The sequence below is a fragment of the Tachysurus vachellii genome, chromosome 4, assembly GCF_030014155.1.
Source record: "Tachysurus vachellii isolate PV-2020 chromosome 4, HZAU_Pvac_v1, whole genome shotgun sequence".
NCBI lineage: Eukaryota > Metazoa > Chordata > Actinopteri > Siluriformes > Bagridae > Tachysurus > Tachysurus vachellii.
In genome coordinates, this window is record NC_083463.1 from 25,489,646 (window position 1) to 25,515,600 (window position 25,955).

Sequence of the window (25,955 nt, forward strand, 5' to 3'; positions counted from 1 at the left end):
GTATTGTGCCCACTACTAAGGTCCCAGCAAAAATTAATAGAGAAATATTTTGGAAATATGAATCAAGTCACCCATAATTCCCACTTGCTAGCAGGTGATACAAAATAGGACACAAGACAGGCTAAAGAGTCTTGCCCATTCCAAACATATTCTTTATGAGGGGCAGATTTTACAATTTCACATTGCACTCAGCTCCTGTGACAATCACGTTAACTGCACAATAAAGTTTTATTTTAACTTCTGTAATACTTAGATCCTATGCTAAAACATAGCAGTGGTAGATGTTCTTCTACTAAATATCATTATGTTGTATACCAATAGTATAATTACTGTTTAGACATACAGTTCAGTGTCTGTGTACATTTGGGAACATGAATATGATTCTGCATAAAGGAGAAGGTCAAAGAATGACCCAGGGTTCAAAATGTTGCAATACGCAATAGCTACATTTTACCAGAGAGCGCAAAATTCTCAAAGCTTCTCATATCCAGTAGTTTAAAGTGCAAATCATATCTGCTTTTAGTGCTTTACAACATTGCTTAAAAATAAAACCTATGTCAGAATTAGTTTAAAAGGAATAAATTATTAAAAGTGAAGTTGTAGACAAGTTGAACTATAATGTTTCCTGTAACAACCTCCTTTCTGTTTCTGTTAACTTGAAAATATGATCAGGTCAAAGTTGTAGTTCAGCCTCTCTTTTCTTTTTTTAGATTTTTTTCTTTTTAACCTAAATGACTGCCTTTAAACTGATTTGCTACTGATTACTAGCATAGAACGAAGGGTCCTAAATAAGAGTAGTGCTTTATATCAGTGACCTTGTGTCCATTTTCTTTTGCAAACAGTAGCTGTTTAGAATACTACGGATAAGGATTTTTTATGAAGCAAGTGTATTTTTTTACTAATTTAATCTGATTATCTGATGTCTTCAACGTATGCAGTTATATATAAATCTTCTGTGGTCAATACAGCTTACTTTTTTTTTTTAACTGTCACTAATCAGCAATTTATTTTTACTGTCAACAGATCAAAACTTAAAGCAAGAAACAAACACACAAGTTTTTATTTTAAGTTGTATTTACAGGGGAGTGTTTGGTTTCCACCTGATATAATGGGTCAAACTGTGTGTTTTTAAAAAACCTTCCTACTGTTCAAATGTAACAAGTCATAATAATTACAATAATAATAATATCTGAATCTCTTTTACTCAGCTATTGGGATCGTGAAGTGGAGATTGCAACTAAAGAACTCAGAACTCCTAAGCTTACCAAAGCCATTATCAAATGTTATTGGAAGTCATATACCATCTTGGGCATATTCACCCTTATTGAGGTATACAGAGCATTATTTCTAAAAAGATTTTTAAAAACGCTTGAGTATAGTTAATTGCCTTTAGAGTTTCAAATATGTTGAAAAACTGGATTTGATAAGTCCTATAAATATTTAGGCATTGACTAGTTATTATTTAGCTGCCTACCACAGTTTATTGAAGTTCACTGGGGTTCACTTAACATTTGATGGTAAGGAAAATAAATTAAGCTCATGAAGACTTAAAGAAGATAAAGTCTTTCAAATTTTAAGGTGTATACATCCAAATCAGGTGAACAATGTAGAAATTGCAGCACTTTTGTTGTGCTTCAGTTTTTATGGGACCAAACGTAACTGGACAAACACTAATCATTAATTAAACAGATTTTGGTTGCCAATCCATTTTATTGCATGACTGTTTGATGTCTGGCACCCAAAGACACCACCAAATGCTAGGTAGTGGTGCTCTAGTATTTTCTTTTTGCAAGTGAAATGCCCTTTGAGGTGAATGTCTTGGCCATTGCACATTTCACTTTTTTGCCTTGAAAAAGACGGGGTGCTTTCATAGTATGCTATGGGTCTTTGTCTCTCTGCACTTTGAAGCACCATCCAAAGAATTTTGAACCTGGGCAGATTAAGACTCTACACTTTAGAATTCATCAGCAGTTTCATCTTCAATAAATTACAAATTACTAAATTATACATTTAGTCTAATTATGGGGCTGTAGTGGATCAAGTGGTTAAGGCTCTGGGTTGTTTATTTGAAGATCAGGGTTCAAGCTGCCACTGTTGGGCCCCCGGGCAAGACCCACAACCTGCACTCTGACCACAACCTCCATTCATTCATTCATTCATCTTCTACCACTTATCCGAACTACCTCGGGTCACGGGGAGCCTGTGCCTATCTCAGGCGTCATCGGGCATCAAGGCAGGATACACCCTGGACAGAGTCCCGACCCATCCCAGACCACAACCTCCAAAGTTAGGATATGCAAAGTAAGAGTTTCACTGTGCTATAATGTATATGTGACTTTGTCTTATACTTCACTGCCCTTCATATGGCTTACTTAACTGAACTTCATATTGATGGTTAACCACAACAGATTCCAAATGCTAGAGTTGTACAATATAAAAAGTAAAACCAAAAATATAACCTGGTTGCATTAATGCGTACACTATTATAATGGGACAGGTGACTGTGTTCACAATGATCCAATTACATTCAAACTCATGTTTGAAACTAATTATTATACATCTGTCATCACTAAAGTCTGATGAACTCCAAATCAACCTCAGCTGTTTCTGTAGGATTCTCTTGACTTCCACCTGGTTTCACCTGACTACTGAAAAAGTTTAGTATGTAAGAGTATGTATGTATAGGAGCCCGGTGTCAAAAGATATTGATCAGGTGAGGGGTACAATAGAATTTACAAAAAAATTAAATGTATAGAACACTTTGAATTGCATATTCCATAAGTAGAGTAAATTAAGTATCACAGTGGCATTATCAAGGAAGTCCATCCAAAAGTGTCAAAAGGCTCCAAGAGATCTACAGAAACATTAAATGAGGTGCAGGAATATCTGGCAAATACATTTCACTCATCTCTTTTGACACAAACCTGCATGCTCTACACAGCTGAAGAAGAGGAAATATTTCACTTTTCCGCATGATAATGATCAAAGCACAAATTCATTCAGAAGATGATCAACAGTCAAAACCCTTTCAATTCATCCACCCATTCTCTACACAGCTTATTTTACTCGGTCACAGGGAATCTGAAGGGTACACCATGAGCAGGATGCCAGTGTATCACAGGCACAATCACATACATGCAATTTAGAGATGCAAATAAGCCAACTATGCATGTCTTTGGACTGGTGTACTGGAGTACCCAGAAGAATGCCCTGAGGCACTGGGAGAAAATGCAAACTCCCCGCATACACAGCAGTGACAGAATACAAACCCCAACCCTGGTGTTGTGAGGCAAACAAGCAAACCACCAAGTAACCATATTGGAGTCCTTTCTAAATCTATCAAATTCTGTGGAGTTATTTTGAGCTGGGCATAGACAATCCCATGCATCTGGAGCATTTCTGCAAGGGAAAGTATAATAAAATGACCAAATCAAGGTGTGCTTAGTTGGTAAAATGCTGCCCGCAAAGATGGTGTGTTGTATTACAATTTAAAGGTGCTTTTAACAGTGTTCGTTACTAGTGAATGGGTGTGCATGCCCCCCTCAAGTAGCCACCCCCAATGTGCCAACCCTGAACCATGGCAAGGTCCAAAGGGTGAGCAAGGGCCATAACCAAGCCCGAGGGGAAGCAAGGAACATGTAAAAGCATGGGGGTAGCATGAAACAAGAGCCAAGAAATGTCCACAGCTGAGCACAAGGCCCGGGCGACTTCCAGAACTGAACCACAACAGTAACGACCCCAGCCAACCTCGGGCTGGTCCACGGCTTGAAGAGGGGAGGGAAGGAACCATTTTTTGCTAAATATCGTAACCGAGCCACATCCCCCACCAGAGCAAGAAAATGTCCATACAAAAAAAAACCAGGGAAAAACATCCATTGCAGACAAGAAATGAGGCGGCATCCCCCACAGGAAAACAGAAAGCGGAGCGGTGTCTCCTGCGGGAGCAGAAGCACAGCAAAGACAGGAATACAAAAGACATGCTTATAAAACTGTTACTGTAAAAAAAATTTATCTTTTTTTTCACCTTAAAACATTTCTTGTTTCCTAAATCATTGTTCTTTGCTTATACCTGACGATCACACCCATATATGATCCTTCTGCAAATTGTTGCCATAAAGTTTGAGGCACATTGTTGTCTAGAAGGACAATGTATGCTGTAGAATTTGCTATTATTGGAGATCACATGTTTCCACTGGAGAAAGGCTGTCCTCCACATCCAAGTTATGCTGCATTTATTTTTAGCCAAAAATGTTCTGCAAATCCTACCAGTACCTGCATACACTGTTAATTGTATGGCCTGCTGATGAAACTTCTTGATGAATGAGAGAACTGATGATGAATGAAGCTATGAAAAACAGCTGCTTTCATCACTGCTGTTATAGCATTATGTTTCCATTAACTTAACAGCAGAGCATTTTCCTTTCAGCACATTTTCAAAACAGTTGTGAACTGATGACATATTTTCCAGCTATGACAATGACACAATTTGTCAGTCCTTTCATTGCTGTTTAAGACTCATCAATACACATTCATGTTCATACCAGAAATTACATGCATTCATATGGCCATATGGAAAGTAGTAGCTCAGGCCTATCGATAGGGAGATTGTGAGTTCAAATCTTAGAACCACCAAGCTGCCACATCTGGACCCTTGAGCAAAGCCATTAACCCTCAGTTATGTAAATAAGATAAATATAAGTTGCTCTGCATAACAATGTCTGCCAGGTGCTGTAAACATAAATGCATACTAGATCCAGAATTCACTTTAATGTTTAATGATTTGGGCCTAACCCAAACCTGTTCCCGCATGATGGTACTTTCTCTTTGCTGCTGTAACATACCTTTATTTGTCCCACATGTCTCTAATGGAAATGTCTCTATCTTATCTTATCGTAACTCCATAAATACTTGGTTGTCCGTCGGTGTGGTCTTCATAGCGATTTTTATCACATCGAAAGTAGACTAAATCTACAAGAGGATGTTCAACTTCCTCAATATGGGTGTGATTATTTAGGCAATAACATGCCTTTGGCAACATAATGTGTCTCGCAATAAAAGTAGAGAAAGTCTTGTTTTCATTACATCACTAAAATCTGCCATTTTTAATGGGGGAGTAATGAGTGAATAAATTAGGGGGAATAACTGATAAAAGAACTGTAATTTCTATTATGTTTAGCTGATTTGGATGTAAATACCCTGTTATTTTTAATATTTATTTTATTTCAATTTCAATAAATTATGGCAGACACCCAAGATGAGTTTGCCAACATTATTTAACCAAATGTTATCAGGTACAACAAATCATGATTAATGGGTTAAAAAGGTATTGTTGTATATAAATCTTCTGTCTCCCTCTTTTCAGGAAGTTATTAAGTTGGTACAACCAGTGTTTCTTGGCAAGCTTATTCGATACTTTGAGAACTATGATCCCAATAACATGGATGCACTGTATGAAGCCTATGGCTATGCTGCTGGCGTGTCTATCTCTGTGCTATGTCTCGCATTACTGCATCACCTTTATTTCTTCCATGTCCAGAGAGCTGGCATGAAATTTCGCATCGCCATGTGCCACATGATTTATAAGAAGGTCTGTTTATTCACTATACCGTTGAGTCACATCATAACAAATCAGTAATTCTTTTTATTCTAAATGATTGGCCTCTTATTATCTTGTTTATTTATTATGTTAAACATTATGCTTTAAAGAAGTCTTTAAAAAGGAGTCTTTTTTCTCTTAGGCATTGCGCCTTAATAGTGTTGCTATGGGAAAGACCACCACAGGACAGACTGTCAACCTTTTATCTAATGACGTCCAGAAATTTGATGAGGTATGTAACTATGAGATATGCCATGTCTTAATTATCTTGATGAATAATTTTAGCTCTCTTTGTACTTGCTTGAGTTCTGCACATTCCCCATTCATCCTCATTGAGTAGGGCCTTCAGGTCACTGCTTACGTAAGGTCTGTTTTTTGGGAAATTACCGGACCTCTTTCAGGGGGATTGAGTTGTTCATACGGAGTACTCCGATTCACAGTCAGTTAGTCCATCGATGTCCTTACAATTTGGTTTATACAGGGCATTCCAGTTAGTGGCTTCCAGTTCACCATGCAGTGACTCCATGGTCCCATGAGACCATTTACTTACAGTTCTCATTGTAGCTGGTTGTTGCTGGACAACAGGCTAATATGATGGTACGAGCAGGACTAAGATGTGATCTGACCTGCCTAGTGTAAAAATACATATGTACGTCATAAACTTCAGTTCAGCATTCAACACAATCATCCCTCAGCACTTGATTGAGAAGCTGACCCTGCATAAACCACACGCTGCATCCAAGAAACAAACATCATTGTGGTTGAGTCACATGTTTTTTTTTTCTGTCCACAACTATATAATTATTGGTCGGGTTATTTCAGTACAATGTACACTATTCTGGGAGTACATTTGCATCCCTGCCCATTGATTGCTATATATCGTCCCTGTCGGGCGGAAACCTCGTATGTCCAAATTTTGTCAATTTCATATTTTTTCACATATCGATGCTATTGGTCAGTCCCCACGTGGGTCTGTTATTTTTGCAAGTTATTAACCAATCTAAAGCCTTGAAAATAGCTTGAGCGCAAATCTCTTAACTCCATTGGACACATCAACTGTCTGAGACACCTCGTAACTCCACCTCTTCTTCACTCCGCGGGAGAGTTTCGCGGCATATTTCTCCTCAAGTTTAAGAGTCGCAACGAATCAACACGTCTTAAAGTGATATCTAAAGTGATTTTCGTGGGGCTCAAAGAAAAAAAAATCTTGACCCCCGCTAGTTCTGGTGCTCGTCTCAGGAATTTAGCACAAGACAATCCACTGCAATGCGGACTAAACCCTGTGCATTGCAGATAAGTTAGGATTGTATCTTACAATGTCAAGGCAAACCGTTATGTTCAACAAGTAGCTGCCTTTGCCGTCATGCTCATCACTTTAAGCAAGCTGGCTGGCTTTTTGCCTCATTATTATAGGTAAACATGCCGTATAACGTAGTGAAATGATAATTTGACCTTTATTAATTTTATTTTTTGGGTGAACTATTCCTTTGATTTTATCTATGTTTATCTGTGTTATTGATGTATTTTAAAGATCTATTTATTACTATTTATTACTGCTTATTATACATGTTCATTGACGTTTTAAAATGTTTTTTTTTATAATATTTGAATTAAATTTAATGTTTTGGATACCCCTATTAAATTATTGTTTTTATTATTATTTTACTGACTTTAAGTCAGCCTACTTATAGACAATGCCTCTCTTGGCACTGTGCATGTAAAACACCGTTTTTTGGACACTAACAAGTGAAAATAGGTTAGATACGTTTGAGTAGGTCTGTTTTGTTAAAAATCGATAGCTGTAATGCTTCTGTGCAGAAAGAAACCCGTGAGCCACGAAGGTAAGTTTGCGAGCAGATTAAACTAATTTCCACCTATTCCACAGCCTAATCAGCTTATCGTGTTTTGTATTGCATCACTTATAGCTCTGGTTAACTATTGAAGCCTTGTCTCTTGTCAAAAGGTTCACTGCTGGCAGCAGCGACGTCTGTGTACATACCGTTCTTATCAATGACAGCATAATCTCTTATCTATCTGCTCCCAAGTCATAAAGCTTGTATCTCCGATAAAACGTGACCTTGGGAAATGTCACCTTCTTCTTCAGTGGAAGTCCTCGGTCCCGCCATCTCACTCACAATGGCTAAAGGATACAGCATTTTTATTAAGCTTGAGAAAATGAAATATACGATAAGAGGTAATACCTCCAGTTTTTTTCATGAATGGCAACCGTTTATTTCATATTTCATAGGCCTTCAGGTTTTGCCGGATTAGGTTTTCTTTACTTTTGTAAATTTAAAATGACTTGTATTCGATAATTAATACAAGGGTGGTTTGTTTTCTTCTTTTTCTTTTTACTTCCTTTCCATTATTGTTGTTATTGTTATTGTTGTAATTCTTTTACTCTACTCCTTTTTCATGTAAAACCAAAATGGGATTCTGTATTGTTATTTGACTCTGTTTGTTTGCAATAAAAAGACTTCACAAAAAAAAATGCACACTCAGCCAATATACATCCACGTCTACAGCAAAACCCATATAGAAACTGTTTACATGCTGATTTGCACACTGTTTTTGCTATCTTTGCACATGCTGTCTCACACATTGTCAATTGCTGTTTTGCATTACAATACCTCATGTAGCTGATGCTATTATATTGTGTTAATTCCTGTATTTTTGCACATGCTTATGTATATACTGTAGAATATTAAATATGTGCACTGGTCGGCGCTGCTTTTGTGTATTGTATTTTGTGTATTGTCTTGTAGTGTTTTGTATTATTTGCACTGACTTTTGTCTTGCACTGTTTACACTACGTTGCACAGATACACTTTATGTGGCTAGGACTAACTTACTTTAAGTCCTGTGTTGTTCTATGTATCTCTGTCTTTGTTATATGTAGCACCATAGTCCTGGAGAAACGTTGTCTCATTTCAATACGTATGGTTGAAATGACAGTTAAAATTAAAGTTTTAGTTAAATTTTTTTGCAGTGACTGCATACTATCTTGATTATATTCTATTAATGAATTCTTCTTTTTTCAGGTGACAGTTTTCTTGCACTTCCTGTGGGTGGGGCCGCTGCAAGCTGCAGCTGTTATTGGGCTTCTGTGGCAGGAGGTTGGACCATCGTGCTTGGCGGGTATGGCAGTGCTCCTTTTTCTGCTGCCTTTGCAATCCATGTTTGGGAAGCTTTTCTCTAAATTCAGGTGTGTATACACACACAGTCTTTTACACATGGGTGAGTTTTGGAAAATTTAAAACTGAGATATCATATAACCTCTATAAAACTAATATTGGAGGTCCAGTATTTAATTGGTGTTTTACTGAATGAATAAACCAGGTCAACTGGTTCATATGATTACTTACAGTTCACTTCAAAAGTCTGTAAAGGCAAGATAATTTTTATTGTTTTATCAATACATTGGTTACATTTGGGATTGAGATCGAAAGATAAATATAAGACAGTGGATTAGAATTCAGCTTTCTTTTCCTGAAGTATCAACATCTAGAAGTGTTAAACAAGCTAGAAAACTGCACCTTTTGCACCAATTTTTAGGTGAGAGAACATTGGAATAGATAGACTAAAAGTAAATAACCTGTAATATTTGTTTGCATTAATTGCAACAAACTGGGGGCCGTTTCAGAAAGGAGGTTCAACCAACTCTGAGTTTAAACTTGGAGTTGACAAACCCCGAGATGGGAAACTCTTGAGTTTTCGGTTACAGAACAGCTGAAAAGAGTTAGTTTTATCAACTCTAAGTTGACTGACTCTGAGTTTTATATTTTTATATATATATATATATATATATATAAACGTGTATAAATTTTATATATATATATATATATATATATATATATATATATATATATATATATATATATATATATATATAGATATACACTATTGTGTATATATGTACCTTTTAAAAGTTTTTTAAAAAAATATTTTTTATGTAAACTTCTCCCTCTAGTTACACACTTTGTTCAATTCAAGGATAATTCATGCAATTGTATATTGTTTATTCCTCGTCTCTCCTTATTGTTCAAGTGGTTGATGTCGATTTGGGATTTAGAAAGTAATTAATTAATAAGTAGACCAATACTTTCTAGAGATAGTAATTATTACATTGATCTAATTAGACTTGTTGAAGATGTAATTTGTAGTTAGTAATTAAGAACTATTTTAGAGTAAATTCCCAAATGTTATAATATCAGAGGTGAAACCGGAAGAACAGTATTTTATTTTATCAGGAAACAACACAAAAATTGTCAGAAAGCGCTTAAGAGCGAGGCACACTTTCTGACCGCTCTGCAATCGGTAGCCTAACTAATATGTTCCGCATCCCCGATGTTCTACACAAATCTGCCATTTGCAAAGAAACTTAAGGCAACGCAAAGCATCTGCTCGGATGTAAGAGCCTGGCCGCGATGGCTGATGTAAGGATGGATGAGATTATGGATCTTATTGACTGTAAAGAAAAACGGTACCGCTCAAATAAAAATGCATAGGGATGTGACAAAAATCCACTCTGGGCTCAAAAGAATTAATACAGACTCTTCATCAACAGGATTGTCCATAAAAGGACACGTCATTTCATTCATTTTACATTTACGGCATTTAGCAGACCCCCTTACCCCTTTATACAACTGAGCAATTGTGTCCACAAAAACCTTAGTGCACCTGGGATTTGAACCCCTGACCTTCTGAGCAGTAGTCCAACACCTTAACCACTGAGCTACCACATCCCAAATTTGCTTTGCTGCGAACTGCATAACTGAAATGTGGGCAATGAATGAGGTGTTTAAACGTCGCTTCCTCTTTAAAAATGGGAGGAGACCGAAAGAAACTCTGGGTTTACCGAAGAAAACCTGCTCCCGACCAGGTTAGGTTCACAGAGTAAGTTACTATGGTAACTGACTCTGAGTATAAGTTACCTCTCTTTCAGAAACGGGCTTAACTTAACCTGCTTTCTCGGGTTTAACTTACCTCCCTTTCTGAAACGGAAAACCCAGAGTTTCCCTCATTTCAGGGTTAACTTACTCAGAGTTTTCACTTAACCCACTTTCTGAAACAGGCCCCTGATGTACTAAGATGTATAACAACATTTCTTTTATTATAGATGTTAAAGTCAGGAAATTAAAGCTGAAATATTGATCAAATTTTCTTTTGATCTCAAACCCGAAATAGTATAATACAAAACCAAAACAATTAGCATTTCTGTTTATTGGAGGGGACGGTTTATAACCTTTCATTTATATGTCTATTTTTTTCCCCAACAAGGTGGATTACTTCAGATCTTGAAGTGTTTGAGTCATCAGGATAGTTTGTCATATAAAATACAAATACACTATATACCCAAGATTTTCTGGTTGGAAGTTGGAAACACAAAAGCATAAATGATCTCTTTTATGCCATAGAATTAGTGTGCCTTCACTGGAACTAAGGGTCAAGCCTATATTTACGAGCACAATACAAATGTTCCCAAATTTTGAGGGGAATGCTTTACCAGAATTGTGTAGGTTATTCTAAAAACAGAGGCGGGGAATAAATCTGGAATGAAATAAAAATCTCAAAAACTATGTATAGTTGTGATGTATTAGTCATCTACAAACTGTTGGTCATATAGTGTGCTTGTAGTGTTCTTTTTCTGAGGATAAAAATCGCTCATGGTATATGGACACTGTCCTTTATTAAGGATAAAGGTGCTTAAATTTTACTCAGTTGAGGATAATAATCATTAATGGTTAAAGCTAGTGTAAAACCCGGGTTTCAAAGCTGTAGCTAAATCCATGTAGCTGCTTCAATGGTGTCTGCAAGTGACACTTCCTTTAGTGGCATCAATAATGTAAACATAGCATGTATCAAGAGGAATTGAATGAAAGAAGGCACCTCTTTATTCCTTTCCCCAATGAGCTAACCTGTCTTCACAAAGTGGACCCTATTAAGGTGCTGATCAGTCACCTGCATTTCTTTGACTTGCCTTAGAATAATGTTTGATGGTTAAAGAAGCTGTCAGAAGTGAAGTGAGTCATTCCACAGCTTTAAGGGCATTTAAGGATACCAAATAAGTTTGTATTACTATCTATATTAGAACTATCTTGATAGGAGCAAGTCTTCAATTCACTTTAGGGTTTTCCATATGCCCCCAGTTTTGCTGAAAGGCTTTTTTTCAAGGACATCATTTGAGGGCATACCACAATTGGGAAAGTAAATGCTTCATTGTAGGTGTTGCAGTGGCTTGCTTTCTTTTTCATATGTATTTCTTTTGTTAATCCCATTAATAAGAAACAATTTGAATGATTTGAAGCATCAATCTAGGTTTACATTAGTTTACAATAAATTACTTTTTATTTTGAAATTGTAAATTCTTGGAAGAACAATTTACAGATAAACCCTTTTGCTTACATTTTGGATGGCAGGTCAGTTTAATCATGTCTTTTAATAGAGTATTTTGACAGTAATGAAGTTTAACAGGAACTTTTATAACTGGGTAACATTTCAGACTTAATTTCAAACTCTTATCTGCATCTCTCTTTCTTCCAGGAATAAAACAGCAGTCCTTACTGACAGCAGAATACGCACAATGAATGAGGTGGTGTCTGGGATACGAATTATTAAGATGTATGCATGGGAAAAGCCATTTGCAGCATTGATCAATGACCTCAGAAAGTAAGTTGAAATGATTTTCTTGTCTTATCTCAAGTAAAGCACAGTCTGTGTGTGTATGTATGTGTGTGTGTGTGTGTGTATATGTATATATATGTGTGTATATGTGTATATATATATATGTGTGTGTATATATATATATATATATATATATATATATATATATATATATATATATATATATATATATATATATATATATATATATATATATAAAATGAAGTGTTTCTCACAGAAACTTATTGCAATTACACGTTTTGCTATACACATGTTTATTTCCTTTCTGTGTGCTGAAACAACACAAAAAAACTGAGAAAAAAAAAGCAAATCGTCGCTGTCGGGCGGAAACCTCGCATGTCCAAATTTTGTCAATTTCATATTTTGTTTATTGGTCAGTCCCCACGTGGGTCTGTTATTTTTACAAGTTATTAACCAATCTAAAGTCTTGAAAATAGCTTGAGCGCAAATCTCATAACTCCATTGGACACTTCAACTGTCCACCTCTTCCTCACTCCGCGGGAGAGCTTCGCGGCATATTTCTCCTCAAGAAGAGTCGCAACGAATCAACACGTCTTCTGAGGTAAATGTCTTCAAAACACTGGGCTCAAAGAAAAAAAATCTTGACCCCCGCTAGTTCTGGTGCTCGTTTGAGGACAAGAATTTAGCGCAGGACAATCCACTGCAACGCGGACTAAACCCTGTGCACTGCAGATAAGGTGCAGATTTCCTGAAAAATAACGGTTTTGGAGATACGAGGATTCCGCCTGACAGCGACGAAATTTGACATAATTTCACACAAAACTCCAAAAGTGGGCTGGTCAAAATTATTGGCACCCTTAACTTAATATTTGGTTGCACACACTGGAAAAAATAACTGAAATCAGTCGCTTCCTATAACCATCAATATGCTTCTCACACGTCTCACCCGGAATTTTGGACCACTCTTCCTTTGCAAACTGCTCGAGGTCTCTCATATTGGAAGGGAGCCTTTTCCCAACAGCAATTTTAAGATTTCTCCAATTTTAAGATTTCTCCAGATGTTTAGACCTGGACTCATTGCTGGCCACTTCAGAACTCTCCAGTGCTTTGTTGCCATCCATTTCTGGTGCATTTTTAAGAATTTTTGGGTTCATTGTCCTGCTAGAAGACCATTGATCTAAATATGTATGTGTGTGTATATATATGTGTATATATATGTATATATATATATATATATATATATATATATATATATATATATATATATATATATATGTATATATATATATATATATGTGTGTGTGTGTGTGTACATATTATAAATTATATAAATATATATATTTTGGATCGGTATCGACGCCGATCCAAGCTTTTTTAGTGGATCGGGTATCGGTGGCGCATGACTTATCCAAATCCGATACCCGTGGTCATGGGCGTCGGAACCATTACAGGACCAGGGACAGGACCCACCCACTTTTTAAGACCAATAATATTGGACCCACCCACTTTTACCATCTCTCTTCAGCGCATATGTCTTTTTTTTATTACTTTTCAGTCGAATGCAACAGTGTTGACGATACTTCTCATTAGCAGCGTGCAGCTATCCTTTATGCTAATGCACCTTGAAGTAACCCTCCACGACCCTCAGAGGGCTCCCTCTAGGGAGCTAGTGAGGGTTTTTTTCACCAACAGCTTAATAATTAGGGATGCACCAATACCACTTTTTCGATTAATTCCCTTTGTTTTGCCTTTCCATGTATGACCCTTTGTTCTGTGTATTTTGGATTTATCACACACGCTTTTTGCCTTGCCCTTTTCGGATTATACATTCATTCTGCTAGCTACTTCTGGTTACCTAACTCTATTACCTAACTGAATCAGAATCAGCTTTATTGACAGGCATGTTTTCACATGTGAGGAATTTGTTTTAGTGACAGAAGCTCCACAGTGTAACAGAATGACATGTACAGTATAGATGAAATTGTATGTACACATTTACAGGTGTGAAATGTGCAGTTGAAATATACATATACAATATAGGCAATTTGTATGTACAAATTTGCAATTGTGAAATGTGCAATTGAAGTAAACAGTATAGACAATATGTATGTACAGATGTGCAAGTATGAAATGTGCAAATTGAGGTATACATAGTACAAATGTGCAAGTGTGAAATGTGCAATTAGGTGTTGTGCGTTCCATGGTGTTAATTGGTCATCAGATGGATTGTTTGAGGGAAGAAACTGTTCCTATGTCTGGTCGTTCTGGTGCTCGGGGCTCTGTAGCGTCGGCCAGATGGCAACAGTTCAAAGAGGGAGTGTGCTGGATGTGAGGGGTCCAGAGTGATTGACTTTGCCCTTTTGCTCACTCTGGAGAAGTACAGGTCTTGTAGAGTGGGGAGAGTTGTACCAATGATTCGCTCAGCAGTCCGGACTACCCTCAACTGGTTGCCTATTTTGCCTGTCATTTTGGAATTGTCTGCCTGTGGATTTATTAAAGCTGTTGACTGTCTACAAATGGATTCCACCGATTCTTCATTACACTGTTTTTGTTTATTTTCAAAACAAGACAATTTTATGGAAACTTTGCTAATTTGGGAAGATTGTTTGACAGTAGATCAATATGTGTTATGATTGATTGATTAAAAAAAATATTGTCTTTACCTATTCTATTTCTGTTTGACATCCATCTGAATTGCCAGAGCGTGTCACACCAATATTATTGTACAGCTCAGAACTGAATCTTCCCCATAACATTCAGTTTGATTATGGAATACTGTGCTGTGGCTCTGCTTCAATTAATCAGCCTATGATTTTAGGCCTCTGGGATTATGGGGAAAATAAACATTAATTCTTACCTGCATTAAGATATATGAGGCCTGTCTAAAGTTTGGATTTAAAATGTTGGCATTGTTTTGGCCATATAAATAGAATATAAAAGAAATACACTCAAAACCAATGTTACTGGTAATATAATGAACTTGAAATTAACTGGCATTATGTAGAATTTGTGTATGCTCTATGCCAATATGATGCTTTCTCTTTATAGGAAAGAAATATCTAAAATCATGAGCAGTTCCTACCTGCGTGGTCTGAACATGGCATCCTTCTTTGCTGCAAGCAAGATCATTGAATTTGTTACTTTCACTGTGTATGTGTTGGTGGGAAACACAATCACAGCGAGCCGCGTCTTTATGGCTGTGTCACTATACGGTGCCGTTCGCCTCACCGTCACTCTCTTCTTCCCCGCTGCCATTGAGAAGGTGTCTGAGGCTAGCATCAGCATACGTAGGATCAAGGTACAGTTCTTGAAGAATTTAGGAGACCGACTACTGATACTTATTTAGCCATATTTGACAATCCTGATAAGTGCTTTAGCAGATATTTATCCTAAGCAAAAGGTTAAACACCCTACTATATACAGTACTGTGCAAAAGTTTCAAGCAGGTGTGAAAAAATGCAAAAAAAATGTAAACAAAGAATGCTTTCAGAAATATAAATAATGAGTGTTTATTTCTGTCAATTTACAAAATGTAAAGTGAGCAAACAAAAGAAAAATCTAAATCAAATCAATATTTGGTGTTACAACCTTTTGCCTTCAAACCAGCATCAATTCTTATAGGTACACTTGCACAAAATCAGGGATTTTGTAGGATTATAGTCAGGTGTATGATCAACCGATTATACCAAACAGGTGCTAATGATCATCAAGGTCACCCAGTCATGAACTGAAACAGAAACAGCTGTGTAGGAAGCGTAAAACTGGGTTAGGAACAGCCAAACTCTGCTACCAAGGTGAGGTTGTGAAAGACAGTTTCATGTCATGGCAAGATTGGGCACAGCAACAAGATACAAGGTAGTTATACTGCATCAACAAGGTCTCTCCCAGACAAAGATTTCAAAGCAGACTGGGGTTTCAAGATGTGCTGTTCAAGTTCTTTTGAAGAAGCACAAAGAAACGGGCAACGTTGAGGATCGTAGACGCAGTGGTCAGCCAAGGAAACTTAGTGCAGCAGATGAAAGACACATCAAGCTTATTACCCTTCGAAATCGGAAGATGTCCAACAGTGCCATCAGCTCAGAACTGGCAGAAACCAGTGGGACCCAGGTACACCCACCTACTGTACGGAGAAGTCTGGCCAGAAGTGGTCTTCATGGAAGAGTTGCAGCCAAAAACCCATACCTCCGATGTGGGAACAAGGCCAAGCGACTCAAGTATGAAGACATAGGAACTGGGGTGCAGAAAAATGGCAGCAGGTGCTCTGGACTGATGGGTCATCATCGAGTCTGTCTGGGATTACATGAAGAGACAGAAGGATGTGAGAGAGCCTACATCCACAGAAGATCTGTGGTTAGTTCTCCAAGATGTTTGGAACATCTTGTTATGAATATATGTACAACATGTTAATTATAACAATTAATTGTTAATTAACAATTAAATTAAATAAAATTAAATTAAAAAACATGTTAATTATAACGTTAATTATACAACATGAACAACATGATATATCAATATGAACAACCAGCCGAGTTCCTTCAAAAACTGTGCAACTGTGCTGCTGTTTTGAAGGCAAAGGGTGGTCACACCAAATATGGATTTGATTTAGATTTTTCTTTTGTTCATTCACTGCACTTCCATTTTTACAGCATTTTTTCATACCTGCCTGAAACTTTTGCACAGTACCGTGTGTGTATGTGTATATATATAAAATATTTGATTAAACCCAGGCTAAATAGGTTTTAGCAGACTGTAATCGTCAGAACATTTCATGGAGCTGAATGAAATGAATGTATTGAATATATTTGTGTTTGTAAACTCTGGTATTGTAGGATTAGAGTCCTTGAGCTCCTGTTTAATACTTATTTGGCACTGTAATGCAGATGGTGTAATATTTCTGGGTTAATCATACATCAGTTCCCAACAGCAACAGTTACACAGCACTACTACAGAAACTGGGTAAAGAGAGTGCTACTGTATCAGCATCAGTAGTTTTCTTTGGCTCTGGATGGGGTAAATCAAACTGCTGCACTGGCCCCTGGCAACTTGAATGTTTTAGTGAATAAGCTATTGTATGACCTCCAATTACAATTTGGGCACAGAGGCAAAGACAGCCATAGATATCTGCATCAGGATTAATTTTTCTGATTCAAGATTACCCTCAAGTGTCCATCACGGAAAACAATGGAAATGGACAAGAAAAGCAGAGGGATGCTATGTTTGATAAACCTGGTAATTCATGTCACTGTTCAGTTAACTCCCTGGAGAAGTCCCACCCAACACAAAAGCAGTCTGTTGCAGCTAAATGGATGACTACTATCAGTGATAACATCTGGCCCATATGCTGTGTAGTATGTTCAAGGACAGTGGTACCTGTTCATCAAACACTAACCACAATTTGTGTGCAGCTGTGATTCGGAGATGTAGGTCTTGAAGCAAGGGTGATTATAGAGTGGGCACAGGTATGTTTGCATCTTTTTTTTGCTTTAAACCCCCAATTGCCTAGTTTGCTACAGTAGACTAAAATGTTATAAATGCTGTACTATATTTTAAACAAAATATTTTTTTTTCTTTCAGGTTGGAGAGATAGCTAAAATCATACTGGAGATCTTTTTTGATAATAGAAGTGCAATATACGCAGGTGCAATATATGCAGAGCAGGACCAAAACATAATACCAGTGAAGCAAGATATAACTCTGTCCCCATGACCAGATTCCTATTTTCTGGATGCACCTAATGTGCACCAAGTGAGCAGCAAGCTATCCAGTTAGCGGGCAGGTGTGAGTCTGTCACCCTGACATGATTAATTTTCATCTGCATAGATACAAACTCTCACCCACAAACCTTTATCATATGCATTTGTCATAAAACTCTATTTAGCATCTGATTTACATAGTCAAATTAATACAGGTATTCAGTAGTAAGCCAATTAAAGGAAATTACACAAGAGCTAAAGAAAGCTTATTTCTCATTTACATCACCACTCTGTCTAGGTGCTTAAATTAGCATGATCACATTAACATGTACACTTGGTGGCGATGATGATTGCACTTTTTTGTTTGCTTATCCTGCTAGTAATCTGGGTTTTAGAAATTCCTTTTGCTGGAAGAGTTTGCTAAGCACAACATAACAGTTTCTCAAGAGCAGAAAAAGGAAGTGTCTGTGGAGGTCCAGGATCTCATTTGCTACTGGGAGAAGGTGAATCATGCTTGTATGTATGTATGTATGTATGTAATGTATGTAATGTATGTATGTATGTATGTATGTATGTAATGTATGTATGTAATGTATGGTATGTATGTAATGTATGGTATGTATGTAATGTATGGTATGTATGTAATGTATGTATGTAATCGCACTCCTTTACCTGGTGAGTGACTAATCACTCACCCCTTTCCCACAGAGTCTGGATGTTCCAACACTGCAAAACATATCCTTCAGTGTGAAGATGGGCCAGCTCCTTACTGTTATTGGCCCTGTTGGTTCTGGAAAGGTCTGTAATTAAATCATCTTTCTTTGCCTTCTGTTTGGAAGATGAGCATTTACCCATGCTGGAGTATCATTACATTTATATTACCTATCTCAGTATTATTATTATTATTATTATGATTATGATTATGATTATTATTATTCTCTTTTAGTCCTCTCTCCTCAGCATCATACTTGGAGAATTGCCACAGGACAAAGGAGTAGTTAGGGTCACTGGGAATCTGAGCTATGCATCCCAGCAGCCTTGGGTGTATCCAGGTACCATCCGCAGCAACGTCCTTTTTGGAAAAGAACTACAGCTACAAAAATATGAAAAAGTTCTGAATGCCTGTGCTCTTAAGAAGGTATGGTCAATGTATTGAAATAATATGTAGAATTGAGCTAGGTATATAGACCTATTCCTCTGCATATGTGGTAGGACATGGAGTTACTGCCTGAGGGAGATCTGACTGTGATTGGAGACCGAGGGGCTACTCTCAGTGGAGGTCAGAAGGCTCGAGTTACCCTTGCCAGGTATGATTGCAGGTTTTGTTGTTGAGTAACCTGTATAATTTGTGAAAAGAACTGGCCATTGTCATTTTTTAATTACATATGTAATTTTTAATCTGTCAAGAAGCATTCTTTCGATCACATTTTCTTTACATACACAAAGCTTGTATTTACACCTGGAATTGTGTACTTCAGTCCCATAAAACCCATAGCACCCAGGATTCAGTCTGTATTATTCTTTATCAGTCATAGAAGGTAATACAATCTAAAAACTTATTTTAATTGCTATATTTGTCACTAGTTTTCCTTCTTGTAGTTGCTTTAAAAAAAAAAAGTTGGAAAATCTAGCAGCAAAGTTGACCTGCCATTTTATTCAGCACTTAATAATCTGGTGCATGTAATACATTGTTAAAGTACAGTTTTTTTGTTTTTTTATTCAATTTATTCTTTTATTTCATTATAATATTAAGCCCTTTTCTCTAAGAGTTGGAGATTTAGCTTCAATCAACTGAAATTGTGTGTGCATGGTTTATAGTGAATAGTGGTCACCATTCTTGTTTGTAGGGCTGTGTATCAAGATGCTGATATTTACCTGTTGGATGATCCCCTAAGTGCAGTCGATGCAGAAGTTGGGCGACATCTGTTTGAACAGTAAGTTTACATTTTTACACATCAACAACATTCTACTGTATACACACTACATGACCACACAGTTAAAACACAATTGTATAAGATATCCTTGTATGCAGTAGCATTATAATTTCTCTTCACTGGAAGTAATGGTCCAGCCTTAACCTATTCCAGCATGACATTGCCAGTATGCACAAAACAAAGTCCATGTTTCATGCACGAGCATGAGTGGCCTACACAGGACCCTGACCTCAATCCCACTGAACACCTTTGGAATTCATTTGGAGTGCTCACTGCACACCAGTCCTTCTTGCCTGACGTCAGTGAATAGTAAATAAATGAAACAACTGGACACATCTTTGACATTTTCAATTCAATTTATTTTGTAGCGTGACGAGACTGGACAAAAGAACAGAGGCATGGAGACTGAGGGGGAAAAAACCCAGCACTTCCGTGTTGTTTTCATACACTGCTGTCACAATTTGTGTAGCATTTTTAACAATTCACATTGTCTCAATGCAGCTTTACAGAAGTATAATTTATTATATAGTATAAGTATATTAAATTTAAAGTTCAAAATTAAGTTACTATTTATCTCTAACATCTATTCCTATCCCTAATGAGGATAAACTCCCTGAGATGATATGAGGAAGAAACTTGAGAACCAGACTTAGAAGGAAACCCATCCTCATTTGGGTGACACTAGACAGTAAATAATGTAAATGTAAATAATGTCCTTTCTACAACAGTTTATAGTTGTGCAACCAAGAGCTCCTGAGGAACTAATGGGTCAGCACAAATTCTGAGTTCACCACAGGCCCAACACTAATTCCTTCCTGCCAAAATTGCTGATAAAGACCAGACCATACAGCTGACTGATAGAACAAAAATGCAAATGTTCACCATCAGCAGTAATCTTGAAAAACAAAACGGATGTTGGATTATTAATAAAAGTTTTTTAATAATAATTATTTATTATAACTACATTTTTGCAAACTGTGGTCTGTTTACTCTGACACAGAATGGAGGCACTAGTGCAAGTTCAGTACGGAGCATTTAAACCTTTCAGCTAGTGTCAGCTATCAGTGTCATAAGAATTTAAACCAACTGTAAAAAAAAAAAAAAAAAAAAAAATTCCAGGTTCATGTCAACTGGTTCAAAGACAGTGTCTACACTTAACTTCAAGTCAAGTCAAGTAATAACTTATATAAGTAATAAATATAACATAAGTTATATTTCATAGCAAAGTATGTAAACACTTGTTTAAAAAATTAAGGTCTTGTATTCTTTCCTGAAGTGGTATTGTTTTTCTTTTTCACTACAGTTGTATCTGTGGCCTTCTAAAGAATAAACCAAGGATCTTGGTGACTCACCAGCTACAGTACCTGAAAGCCGCTGATCATATCCTGGTTTTGAAAGCGGTGTGTGATTATAGCCCCTCTCTACTACATTGTTATCATGCAAGGCTACTTGTTCAAAGCTTTATTCGATTCTTGTATTAATAATGCTCTATATAGATCTTAAATAAAACATCTATTTGTGTTCAGAATAGTATCTTTTGATAAAAAGTGGTGCCTCTGTTTCTAATGTAAGGGATGAGGCTAAAATATTTAATGACAAATATTGCAGTATCTAAGCAGATTCATATTGTATATACATATATATGTAGACTGTTGACTTAAAATATTTTGAGCCAAATGTGTGATGAATTGATGTGCTGTTTGATACTAAAGCTTATTTGCCAAGTATATATTTTTATAAATATTTGTGCAAAATCTCTTAGCCAATGGACTCTGTCTCTCTTACTCTCTCTCAAAAAAAACTCTTCCTGCGTTGCAGGGTCAAATAGTGGTGCAGGGCACATACACAGAGCTGCTGCATTCAGGTGTGGACTTTACATCGTTGTTAAAAAAGGACGAAGAGGAAGAGCAGACAGGAGGAATTTGGAGCATAGAGTCTGCTCGCAGCCGAACCCTTTCACAGAACTCTGTTCGCTCAGGGACCTCATCAGTGATGTCCAGTAAAGATGAAGCAGATCAGCTGCCTGTATGTGTATTCATTATTTATTAGGATTTTCAGTATACATGTAAGAAGTGCTGCATGATCATATAAACCAGCGGTGCCATCTGATTGTAATTTCTGTTTAAATATAGAGGAAAAAATTCTGACTGGCAGTTCTTGAAGCCTCAGACAATGATATGAGTATATTTCATGAGTATATTTCATGAGTATATTTCTTCACATGTGTGTATTGTGGCGACGTTGATGCTTCCAGGCAGAAACTGTTCCAACTATGTCAGACGAAAGTCGCTCTGAGGGGAATATAGGGATCCGGATGTATCTGAAATACTTAACTGCTGGAGTCAACATATTGATGCTGCTTATCATTGTTCTGCTCAACCTGCTTGCACAGGTACAGCATGCTATATAACCCTAAGGATAGCACATTTTTATCCATTATTCATTGAGTAGCTTATATTTACATTCATTTTCAACAGACATCCTATATCCTTCAAGACTGGTGGCTTGCATTCTGGTGAGTAGAGTATTTAAATCTACTTAATACAAAGAGCTTCCTTGTCTTTATTGACTTTTTATAGTCTTTAAGAAGGAATCTGATGCTTCCCTCTTTGTTTGTCAGAACTAAATAGTTATACTGTATTTATAGAAATTTTAATTGATCTTACTCAACAGGGCTTCAGAACAGGAGAAGCTGCATGCGCTAAACCGAAACCTTACATTCACCAATAGCTTTAACACCAGCCTTAATCAGAATGTTACTCAGCAGCTGTCCATTGAATACTACCTGGGCATTTATTCAGGTATAGTCAAGCACCTGTATGACAAACTGACTCACATAGTCTCACTTATAAATAAATGTACAGTATATTTTGAAAATATATTGGAATGTATAATTGTATGTGTTTGATGAATGAGTGTTTATCCAGCAGGGATAAGTACACAATAACATTATCTCTGTTTGCTGTCTTTAGGTTTAACAGCGACCACTATTCTGTTTGGCTTCACACGCAGTTTGCTAATGTTTAACGCTTTAGTGTGCTCTGCACAGACGCTCCACAGCCGCATGTTTAACTGTATCCTCAGGACCCCTGTCCGCTTCTTTGACATCAACCCTATAGGTGAGTCTGCAGGGTCTTTCTCTTCCACCTTCGCATGGTGGAACGCGTTCTCATTTCATTTTTCTAAAATGTTATTAGTCTGAATGTTTTTACATTGCATAATAGAGATAAGAGTTCTTACACTGATTATCCAGTAGGGAGCAGTGCGATATCTCTTAAAGCAACTATCTCTAAACTGTAGTACTTACTTTTGGAGAGTACTTCTAATAGCTGTGATCATTGATTTGTTGATTGATTTTTGTAATGCTTTCTTCCTGTTTTTGCAGTTGTGCAAGATATGTATACACTCAGCTTATTTTCATTTCAGTTATCACATTTACACCGCTTTGTGATTCACATTTGTCACAACCCTAAAGCACAGAGGATGGACTAAAAATTGTCCTGTTATTAAATGTAGTTAGTATATGAACTTGAATTATAGGAACTTTATTAAGACACATTATTGATGTGAATATTTTAAGTGTAATAACTGCCAATGGTGTGGAAAGGTGTATGTTGTAAATGTAATAATATCATTAGTAAAGTATGGTAATTATTTCTTGAGTATTTGCAAGTTGTTTTTCACTCGAGTTTAACCAAAAAAGGGTATAAGGATGCATGGTGATGCAAATGTGGAAATGTAAAGTTCACATTGGGAATTGCCTTAATGTTTTCTCCATTAGAAATTAGCGTTTTATTATTCATGTAATGCAGTTGTACTGTTTGAACACCAGAGGTCCCAGTCCGCACAACTCATAGTTTAAATATACAGACAGGTCACTGAGCACACAATCACATTCTTTCATGGGGGAACTTGCGAGATCTGTTGACCAATAAAAAGCCTCATAACACCTAATTGCAAATACTAACACGTTTTACATTGTATGGTTACTCATCTATGATATAACTTATATTTAAAAAGTACTTTACTCCCTACTGCTTATAAAAGCGCTTTATAGTTATAGAAATTGGACAGATTATTGACTGATTGTTTCAGTCAATTATTTTCCCCAAATCGGACATTGTTTATCCAATTACAACTTTTTTCAAACTGTAGTGCACATTGTTTATGATACAGAAATTAAAATATGCATTATAAGTCATCATTTTACAGTCTAATTTTGTTTACATTTTTATATGCATTGAATTGAAGCCAAATTGTGAATCTAATTAAATTGTGATGGGAGTGTATCAATACAATGTTTAATAATCGATCATTATCTCAGGTTGGATAGGTTAATGGTAAGCTGGTCATTACCAAAGACTTGAGATCAATAGACATATGACATATAACATATTCTTAGTTATACATAGATGTGTAAAAACAACTTTGGAACATGTCACCTTTGGTGGCAAACCACCCAATTTTCAGTTGATCAGAAATATCGGAACACACAGTTTTAAACTAGGTACTAGAAAAAATAGCCTAGCAAAGCCATTTTAACTTTTTAAAAGTAAATGTTGCAGTGAGTTTTGACTTACCCTTTATTTGGCTGCTTATCAGGGTGTTCTACTGATGTTACTGCGTAAGCAACATCTCAATAGCCTCACCATTATATGGTTGTTCAGGACACAGCTCAAGCCCATTAGTCTGCTTGGGTACTCACTAAAAGCTACTGTTAACTATATTGCACCACTATATATCAGCCAGTTCAGGATCTTTCATGTCAGCTTCAGCCAACATATCAGCTGGCTCATTATTTTATCTATGTTTGTGAGTCGGGTATAAGATCAGTGTGCACAGATGTTTTTTTCTCCTTAAGCCATTGTTGGTGAAATTACCTTTATTGTCCAAGAGTAACTGCTGATTGTGTTTTATTCACTGGTTTCTGTAGATAAATGCAAGTTCTTATACAACATGTTTATGTAATGATTAGCAGATATATAATATTTAAAAACAGAACAAATGAAATACTTTAAAAACAGAATAAAGGAAGTACAGCTCACATAGTAACAAATGTACTGTATAGAATTGTTGGTCAGATTATTGTTGTTTATTTTTTAAGTTAATGGGCTCATTTTTTGTCTGCAATGTCATATATTTTTCATTATTTCCTATGTTCTAATTAAATAACATTTGTTTTACAAATATAATTCCTTTGGGTGTCTTTCGTTTTGAATGGATGAGTAGGTAGTTTACCAGTGATGTCTACAAATTATGTTTTTTGTATTCCTGTTTTCACTTTCTTACTTCTGCTTTTCTTCAGGAAGAATCCTCAATCGATTTTCAAAAGACGTTGGTCAAATAGACTCCATGTTGCCTTGGACATTTGTGGACTTTATCCAAGTAAGCTGTGTGTGTGTTTGTGTGTGCATGTGTGTGTATGTGTACCTGCTTCATGTCCACAAAGTGCCATTGTCAAATGCTTGACAAACCAAATTAAAAGCACATAATAGTCTTCAATTCAAGCACTTTTCATTCTGTCAGGAAGGGTGACCCTTCTTTTTCTGTTGTGCTGGCAGACTGAAAGGACTTTACCATCTTGACCATTGTCACTCATTATTTTATGGGCCTTTTTCACTGTCCACTTTTCACTATTCTTCCCCGATTTGCCACAAAGACAAGGGAGCCTATAGACAATGACTGAAGCCTTCCAGCTACCCATGTATGTGGCAGGCTTAGATTTTTTTCCCAGCCTGTGCATAGACACAGTTTCTTTGAATGCCTGAGTCCCCCATTAAACCATGTATATTCACTCTTTCTTCGTATCGGTCACACATTTTTTTTAGGAGAATGACCCTTGTCTTGGCTCAGTGGGCCTTACTAAGAAAGCTTTGACACATATATCTGTGCCACCCAGAGAGAGTGTTTTACTTTGCCACATACCTAGCAGGGTGGTCAAGAGGTTTTGTAACCATGTCTTTGCTTTATATAGAAACCTTTAGAGGAAAACCTATTGCCATTGGGTACATGAACAAAATTTGGTAAATGGCATGGTCAGAAAATGATGGTTGCTAGCACCCTTTCATTTCCTTCATTACATTATGC

General features: G+C 36.7%; 1 protein-coding gene across 3 annotated transcripts in view; it reads left to right on the forward strand.

Annotated features, from left to right (window-relative positions):
* abcc4 (ATP-binding cassette, sub-family C (CFTR/MRP), member 4) overlaps positions 1-25,955 on the forward strand; it is a 37,232-nt gene that overhangs the window by 4,504 nt on the left and 6,773 nt on the right. The window contains exons 3-20 of one of the 3 annotated variants that reach the window (XM_060868531.1): positions 1,209-1,329; positions 5,363-5,587; positions 5,739-5,828; positions 8,638-8,801; positions 12,140-12,265; positions 15,290-15,539; positions 18,330-18,437; positions 18,643-18,732; positions 18,881-19,072; positions 19,147-19,241; positions 19,782-19,868; positions 21,172-21,268; positions 21,687-21,893; positions 22,123-22,260; positions 22,346-22,383; positions 22,542-22,669; positions 22,841-22,987; positions 25,174-25,253. In XM_060868531.1, the coding sequence (XP_060724514.1) occupies positions 1,209-1,329; positions 5,363-5,587; positions 5,739-5,828; positions 8,638-8,801; positions 12,140-12,265; positions 15,290-15,539; positions 18,330-18,437; positions 18,643-18,732; positions 18,881-19,072; positions 19,147-19,241; positions 19,782-19,868; positions 21,172-21,268; positions 21,687-21,893; positions 22,123-22,260; positions 22,346-22,383; positions 22,542-22,669; positions 22,841-22,987; positions 25,174-25,253 (2,383 nt within the window). The remainder of the gene's footprint in view (positions 1-1,208; positions 1,330-5,362; positions 5,588-5,738; positions 5,829-8,637; positions 8,802-12,139; positions 12,266-15,289; positions 15,540-18,329; positions 18,438-18,642; positions 18,733-18,880; positions 19,073-19,146; positions 19,242-19,781; positions 19,869-21,171; positions 21,269-21,686; positions 21,894-22,122; positions 22,261-22,345; positions 22,384-22,541; positions 22,670-22,840; positions 22,988-25,173; positions 25,254-25,955) is intronic. The other 2 variants (XM_060868533.1, XM_060868534.1) reach the window with 2 other exon arrangements.